This window comes from Maylandia zebra, linkage group LG2 (assembly GCF_041146795.1).
Source record: "Maylandia zebra isolate NMK-2024a linkage group LG2, Mzebra_GT3a, whole genome shotgun sequence".
Lineage (NCBI taxonomy): Eukaryota > Metazoa > Chordata > Actinopteri > Cichliformes > Cichlidae > Maylandia > Maylandia zebra.
Genome location: NC_135168.1, coordinates 37,574,869 through 37,583,651, shown reverse-complemented (window position 1 = coordinate 37,583,651; position 8,783 = coordinate 37,574,869). Strand labels below are relative to the sequence as shown.

The 8,783-nt window shown below is 45.0% G+C and overlaps 1 protein-coding gene across 1 annotated transcript; it reads right to left on the bottom strand.

Annotated features, from left to right (window-relative positions):
- Positions 1-223: 223 nt before the first annotated feature.
- fgf16 (fibroblast growth factor 16) lies at positions 224-5,987 on the bottom strand. The gene is made up of 3 exons (XM_004540958.6): positions 5,013-5,987; positions 3,519-3,622; positions 224-1,666 (listed from the first exon to the last, which is right to left on the bottom strand). Exons 1-3 carry the CDS (start codon positions 5,284-5,286, stop codon positions 1,421-1,423), a joined length of 624 nt encoding a protein of 207 aa, XP_004541015.1. The 5' UTR covers positions 5,287-5,987; the 3' UTR covers positions 224-1,420.
- Between the last annotated feature and the right edge of the window lie 2,796 nt (positions 5,988-8,783).

The following is an 8,783-nucleotide window of genomic DNA, read 5'->3' as shown; positions in this document are numbered from 1 at the left end:
CTGGCTAAGACCTCATGGAGACAGAGCCTGTGCACATTACTTGATAATGTAACCCTTCACTTGGTAAGGGGTTTACGAGGGCAAATTGGTATGGGAAAGAATCTGACATTTTTTTTTAATTTATTCTCTCTTGGCATTAATGTCAGTGAAAATGTTAAAGTGATAGAAGCATCTAAAAGTGAAATATTTTGCCACAATAGGCTGAAATAACAGGAAAGACATGCAGGATTCACATATCTGGTTTTAATTGGTACAGACTTTAATGCAAGCAAAAATGGTCTCTCACAATGACGTTGCGATAGCAGGACAATTTTATTGTCACGTTTCATTGCAGTTCTTCATTTTTTGTTTGCCTTTTTTGGTGTCAATTCAGTAGAATCTGCAGTCCAGATAACTTCAAGTTCATTACAAAATAAAGTCTTTGCAATAAATAAATATATAGATTTACATTTATACTTTATATGTAGAAAATAAATATATTGTACATCTCATAAATAGGAACACCCATATGTACACCTCAGCTGCTTGCATTTTTAATAATGTTCCCCGATGCTCTGAACATTACAAGTCATCATCCTTAAAAAGAACACCCATTTCTTTAGTCTTCACAACCCCAGTCGGATGAAGTGCTTTTAGCCCGAGCTTAACTGCTTTTGTTTTTTGCATATTAAATTCCCATAGCTTTTTTGTGTTTGTTTGAATTTAATCTGATGTTTAAACTCAGACCAACCGAGCGTGACGCTGAGACTTGGGATGTGCAGTAAGTGCAGTTCGATTGATCCCAGAGTCGGAGACATTATTCCCATCCTTTGTCTTTTATTTGAAACAAAACTTGCTCGTAGCTAACTCAAAGACAATCTCATCACATATCCCAAACTACCGCTTAACAAACATGTAGCACAAAGTTTGCACGTCTCTGCTGTATATGTGGAATGTGCTTTCCTTCCCTCTCCTTTACATTTAATGTTGCCATAACAGTGTGCACACTGTGACATCATGCAGGGATTTATGTCCTTAGCTCCTAAAAGTCACTTCTCATTGACTGTTCCTTGTCCCGGCCAAAACCATCAAGAGCGACCACTCCCATTTTGCCTCTTCGGTATCTACACATGAACCTCTGTTATGCATTTATAGAGAAAACATGGCACCTGATTTGATTTTCCTGATTCAGCCACAGCTGGGCAGTCATGAGGGCCTCCTTTGTCCATGATAACAGGGGTTTTATAAGAGAGTTTTATCTCCTCTCTGAAGTCCGCTGCAGATGATGCAAACATGGTAACCTCAGGTGGGGGGTGAGGGTAAACAGTTCTGTACCAGGTCCAAAATATCCGCAATATCCCTCCCCCGCCCCCTCATTTTTGTCTTTTTCTTTTATCTCTGTTCCTTCAGAAATAACCAGCTCTCCCAGTGTAAGCACTGGTCACCTGTACTGGAATAAATCCCTGAATTCCTGAGGGATCTTTTCAATCTCCACCGGTCTGGGTAAGAAGTGGGTGAGCTTCTGGTGTTTTTTAGTCCTGCCGCCTTCCCTGGGCGAACCATCTTTGTTTAAAGCCACATAGTAGAAGCGTCCCGTGTCCGTGTGCCTGTACCGAGTTGAAGCATAGGTGTTGTACCAGTTCTCCTCAAACTGCTCCCTGAACACACATTCTTTTGTCAGCTTCTTCTGCAGGAGAGGAAACAACAGGTTTGAAAATGCAGAAAACATTTGCAAAAAACGCAGTCAAGACTGAGCTTCGCATGCAGATTCCTCTCCTCTTGATGCACCAGCTTATGTCTGTCATTAACTATTGTACACTGTGCACTTAGAAGTGGAAATGAACCAGTGGAAACTCATTTAGGCAGGTGCTCATTATGACAAAAGGAGCGAAGTCATTACGAGCGGATTTTCACTTTATGCTCCGCAGACCTGTTAACCTCTCGTTGTGCATGGAGAACTATTCCCCTCCCTGTGATGCAATGACAACGCCAAGCGGACGTCTTCCACCCCCACCTCTGAACCAAACATGCACACACACATATATACAGAGCAGCTTTCAAAGCCTCAGCCTTCACTGACAGAACAGCATGAGCGATGGCTGTGGGTTCAGCAGGTGAGAGCATGCTGGCTGGGTGATGGGTGGGAACAATAAGAGACATCAGTGTTTGAGCTGCTTTCCTGCCAAGACCAGTCAGCCTCTGCTGGTCTGTAAAGAGGGTCGAACCCTGTCAAGTAAAAGGTTTTCAGCGGAGGACCACTTCTGAATGTTTGCTTGCTCTTTTTCCTTTTTTGTGTTTTTTGGTAGAAAATACATCTACAGAACATGAAATATTTCTCATTCTCTGCCTTTAACACACTCAGAAGCATCTGTGCGAGACTGCCGTGTTTTATTCCAGAAGCAATTTTGTTGATTGGCTGTCAGGCTCTGCTTGGCTGCGGCTGTGTAGCGAAGCTGTTGTCTGTAAACACAGCCCAGAGGGCACATGACTGGGCCAGCTCCATCCTAATACACACACACACACACACACACACACACACACACACACACACACACACACACACACACACACACACACACCCTCTCTCAGAGACACACACACGCAAACCTCATTGGATCAAACGCTTGTCATGGTCTGGTGGTTGTTGGACGGAAGCACCCTTTTACCCGCTATCCTCCCCTCCCTGGCCCCTCAGACTCATACATGTCTACATGGCTCCCTCTGTCAGTCAGATGACTCAGTCAGGTGTGCAATTACCCCCAAATCACCGCCTCCCACCACCACCCCGGGTCAAAGCTCCAGGATGGGAGCCAGACTCTGATAGTATGCAGTAACAATATCTGCACTTTCCACATAATGGCCGTGCTTAAAAGTAGCCTCTGTTCGAAATGCTCGGGGGAGGTGCGGGGTAGTCTGAGCCCTGAGAGGCCCCCTCAGGTAATGCCCTGGGACACCTGATACAGGTAAAGCCTCACATACTTCCCCTTCATTGTCTTCATCTCTTCCCTTTCCTCTCCCTGTGACTGCAGGTATGCACCATGTGTCGGTCGGAAAGAGAGGCTGTTGGAAAAACTACCAGATCTCTCTTCTATGTTTTTTACAGCACTGCAGGTCAAACTGAAGAGCAGGGAGGTGCAATCTCCACCAAATTCACACACAGCTCACATCCAGAGTAACGTCAGCCCTTCCCGTCTCCACTTTGGGAAAATATGTAAATATTTCCGCATATCTCAAAACTAAATGAAGTGGTTGGTTTTCACTCTAAAAGCTGATTATCCTCGACTCCCCTCACACAGAAAACAAGTGTAAGTAATAGGAAACATACTTGTTTTGTCTGACTGTGCTTTTGCCCATCTGCTGCATATGGGAACCTTGTTAAACGTTTTGATAGCTCTGTACTGACATGTGTTGTAGAAAAAAAGAAAGACACATGAATGAAGGAAAGTTTAATTCCTTGGGAATGACTAGGTGATAGTATATTCTTTAAGAGAGGTTGTCGGTGAGGGGTGGTGAAGTGAAAGGAGGGGTTTTTGACTCACCGACCCATAGAGCTCTCCTTTCTCATTCATGCCGAGGTAGAGTCCAGCGTCCACCCCTCTGATGCTCACCAGACCTACTGCTATACTTATGAACTCCAGGATACCTGAGGTCAAACACATAACATGGAAACACTGGTGAGACAAGCCCACAAACTCAGTGTGATCACCCCTAAAGAACGCAAGCAGGTGGCCTCTTTTAATCTGACTGCAGACCAGTCCTTACTGTCATTTTATGCAAAATCCTGCAGCTATTCCAGACTTCATTTGAAAATTTGCCGTTTTAAGACCATTAAGCAATCGAAGGGCTGCCTCTCCTACCTATGAGATTTTTAATAGCTTATAAATGCGCTCATCCTGTCTTTGGGACTTCCCCCGCAGGCTGTGAAGTCGCTTTTATGAAGCTGAGACGTGGGTTACTTGTTTAGTGAACCGCTGACTCGGAGGAAGTTACAATAAAGCGAACATCTACATCAAAGGCTGGGAAACAACTGGTAAAATTAAAAGCCACTGTTGATGCGGAGGTTAGTCAGAGAGGATCCAGCTGCCTGTGCTGACTGGCAGAGAGGCCAGCCTACAGCCACCTGGTCCCCATCTCCGCGACTTCATCCCATGTCAGAGGATGACATAGAAGATCCTTCTCATTTATTTATTTATTTATTTGAAGAGGGGTGTGTCCCATACCCCTCTAATCAAAACCACGCAGGTCTCACAAAGATCTTTGCACTTTAAATCTAAGCGAAGCCAGAAACAAACACGCGGACCACCCATGTCTCTAAAACCGGCTCGTTTTGGCTCAAGTTTGAACATTAAACCTTCTCTGAATTCCGCAGTGGTCACGCTTTAATTTAGAGATATTCCGCCTTTTTCCCTCTTACCCGTTTTCGCCCGGCCTGCACCTGTGACGAGTCTGCGCGAGACATGTGCGAGTCTGCCCTCTGACCTCGTTTGATTCGCGTGTCGCGCGAGCCGCACACAGTTTTTCAACCTTCTATTTGTAAAGTTAATACAAACATAATAAAAACAGGCCACGAGACTAGAATTAAATCAAGTACTGTTATTTTTTAATGATATCATATACATACCTGTGTTTCCTGCTGTGAAATAACGTCTGTTAATTAACGAGAGAAAACCCTCTGACCTGCGCGCGCGAGAGCCTGCGAGCCTGTTGTTGCTGTCGCTGCAGGACGCGCGCGCTCGCTGCTTGTTTGCGCCTGATTAGAGACACCTGTGGCCCACGCGCAGCGGGGATTGCCAGAAAAAGGTGTGTGCCCTCGCGCCAGGTGACAGTGACGCACGAACGAGTATTCACCGGGGACGCTCAGAAGAAACTTCTTGATAAAACCCCTTCTTAACCGGGTATATATGTATGGGGGAAAGTTGACCCCTTTCTCATTTACCGTTTTGGAGATAAATGGGGTATTAAAAATAGTTCGGTAAAGATTAAAATGAAATTCTGTCTCCAAATAATAGATCAAAGAATAAAGAAATACTGACCAAACCTGCTGTGGTCCTGTCTTGTCCCGTGCACTGTGCCATTGGGGAATATCTCTAGCTGGAAGCCGGTCCTGCAGTAGAGCTGCCGCCGCCTCAAGATCCCTTTGAGGTGGCCGAAATCTGTGGGCGACCCGCGCTGCACTCTGCCTTCAATCTGCCCCAGTCGCTCATTCAGCCCTATGGGGGACTCTGTTACGGGCATAGTCCCCACCGAAGAGAGAGTGCTTTGTAAATCCAAGCCGAGCGTCCCCAGAACACTCACGACCTCTGCCATTGTGTGCACAGCTGTCAAATTAAACGACGGTATTTTGGGATGTAATCGGTAAATTCAGGAAGGAGAGAAAAGTTCACAGAAGTCCGGTCCATGCACGCCAAAAAGCGTACCACGCAGCGCGCCGTTGCTCCTCCAAATCAGCGCAGTCCTCTCAGTTTATTGATGGTGCTTTGCTGCAATCATGAGTTTGATATCTGTGTTTATCAAATAGAAAGACTCTATTATATACATGCTCCCCACGCATTCTCACATTGGATATTCAGACACAAGCCACGCCTGGCTGGCATCCCTTCTTACGCGCATCAGTTTGCTTTACTTAATGTGCACTTTCAGTCCAACTTTTTTTTTCTTCTTTCTCTCTACTTGTGATGGTGCCGCTGTCCGTGCGTGCGTGTCTCTGCCCTCTCAGAGAGCCGTATCTGATCCTCCGATCAAATAAATCCTGGTCAAGAAGTATCTTCTTCGCGTAGTTCCCCCGTTTTGCGCTCCGTGGCTTTCGGATAAAACCGCACCGCTTGTTTCAGGGCAGCAAAGTCTGGTAAAAGTTTGTGGAGCGGAATCAAAGATCACCATGGCCAAAAGACAAATGACAGCTGGCGTAAAGCCGAAAATGCACCATAAGTTGTGAGAACTTCTTCACCACAAAGCCAATCCATAATGTATACTGACTGGGTTTTGAGTCACACCACAGACTCCTGGAAGCCACAAAGGAAAACCGCAAAGAAACATTCACCCCCCCCCCCCCCCCCTCCCATCCCACCCTACACTACACACACACACACACACACACACACACACACACACACACACACACACACACACACACACAAGATTATCAAAATAACCTGTGCATACTTTCGGAGTAATCCAACCTCCCGCACAAGTTTCAGTGCCAACCACTGCAGTTGGAGCTTTTCACGAGAGCATTTTCTCCACCTCCTCTTGGAAGCAGGTGCTTCCTTGCCCCTCTGCACAACGTTTGCAGCGTGCTTCAGCGAAACCAGGAGCTTAACCACTTCTACTACTGGCAAGGAAGGGGTGGGGGTGGAGGGGGGGTGTAAAAAAAAGAAGAAGAAGGAAAATCCAAATGCTGATGACATGTAGCATTAAATGTGACTGGTGCAGAGTCTTAAACAGTCACTTTAGCAGCACAGAAAACTTCTAAATACATCAAGAGAGTAAGCACCAAACACCACAGATAGCCATTCTCGGGGAGGAAATATTTCTGCTTCTTACTTAATTAACTAAAAGTAGCAATAGTCAGAAGCTGTTAGATGTCAGAGTAGTAGAAGTAGTAGAAAATGTATTAAATTATTGTTCCAAGTTCCTCTAGGCTGTGCCTGGCCAAGACTGTGCATTCTTCATCTTCAGTTAAATTAGTCTTAAAGACAGTCGCATGTTTTAGATGTAAAATAACAATCTGAAAAGCAACTAATAACTACAGCTGTCAAATAAATCAAGAGGAGCACAATATTTGATGTTTGCCATCGTGCCCGTGAAAAAGAACACAGAGAAAGTTACAGCAGGACTAATGAATAATAGGTGTAATTTATGGCTCTGAATGGGGATTTTTGCATCTCTCCTGGGCACAATGGCACTACAGGTCCTAACGTGTAGCTGTGCAGGGGGGGGGGGGGGGGGGGGGAGAGAGAGAGAGAAAAACAAAGCTGTTTGGTGAAGACTGTATTCCTGTTCGAAGATCAAAACTAAACTCCGGGAGCGTTTTAATTAGTTCACTGTTCTTGAGATATCAGTGACAGCAGGATGGGTTTAGAAGGAAGGAGAGGGGAGTGATTACATGAATAACATCACTTAACTATTAAGGTGTGTTGTTTTAGACCTCCCTCAAGCTGCTTTCAGAAACCCCCGTCCTGAGGGGGAGTTCTCACCTCAGAGCTGCTCATCACAGGCAGCAGCAGCAGCTTCCCTGTAGAGAAAGGGGATTTATGACAGTGTCTCACTTCCAATGAACAGTGACGAACAGCGTGTTAAAATCACCCAAAGTGTGTATGATTGTTTTGATGTCACTGTCAGGCTTTAGATGGATCTCTTGGCTTCTTGTTTTTTGGGGCTAATTTATCAGCTTTTGTGGCACTGGCGCAATCTATTTTGAAGCAGATGTTAGCGGCTTTCAGAGTTTCTCGGAGTGGGATACAGTATGATTGACCTTCCAAAGCATGCAAGCCTTTTTCACTGCTACTAATTATGCCTCCATAAATCTTAGGGGTGTGTCATGGCTGCATTGAAGTCAGAGGAGGGACAGTGGCTTTCAGCTGGTGCAGGATATGAAAGGTGGTAGGGGTGATAAATGCCCATGGGCCTCTGCTTGATGAATTGGGCAAAAAGGGGTTGATGAGGAGTCACTGATGGGCAGGCTTTGTGTGAACAGACACCAGGGCCCTCGCTGCCGAGGAGGATGAAAGGAGAATTGGTCTCAGCTAAAAGGGTGGAAGGAGAAGGATTAAAGAAAAGGGGGAAGAGGAGAAAGAAAGTGACTGAGCAAGAATAACAGAACATTAAAAGGAAACACACTTTTCCTCCCTCCCCACGGGCCTCCTCTGATTTTCGCTTGGTGTCCATCACCTCTGTACAAAACTGAAATCAATCTATGTTAGAATAAAAATGTAGTGGTGGTAAATTTTGATTTCTTCTACTTTTTTTTTTTCTTTTTTGGTAGCTATTAGAGCTACATCTGTTGCTGGTCTGCCATATTTTATAGTTGACATGGCAGATTTATGGCTGCAGATGAAAAAAAAATCCAGAGTCAAAATGTTCCCATATGCTGAGAACCTGCAGAGGATATAGAAATGAAGATAATGACCTCAAGTGCATTAAGCTACAGCTTTGAAGTTGCTCTCCCGTGAGTCACACAGAGAGAGAGAGAGTCAGAATTGAAAATGAAGTTACACTTGCACTGGGAACAGGGGGGCTAATAAGCACCTCACCTGTTTATTTGGATTAGAGCAACTTCTTATGTGTCCTCCTCCAAGAGGTGAACAAAGGCCTGCAAGGAAAAGAAATGCACAGACTGAGGTGTGCTTAATTTGATTATGAATCTCTCCGGAGATGCTTGTCAGAGTCATTATTGAAGTTTAAAGTTTTTCTTATGATACACAAGATACATTTTCATGCCCAGATTTAGGTGGGAAGACTAAAGCAGGTCTCACAGTAAACAGAATCAAGCAGCTGGTTAGCTTAGCACAGAGCCGGTCTGGTTGCCTAGGATCTGAAAGGCCAAGAGATCAGTAACAACATCATCAACAAAAGTAGATTTTTATTTACAATAATAAATCTAGTGCGCTTTTTGAACCGTCAGTCTCATGTGCACAACATGAGTAAACACTGCCTGCTATCGTGATGTGATACGCGAAACCAGTTCCTGATAGCATGTGCGCTATCCTCCATGTCTGCGTCTAATCCCGCCTTCGAATCACATCTGCGAAATGACTCATGAAAGGTTTTAAAATGATCAGAAACACAAGGCGCTGAAAGTGGCG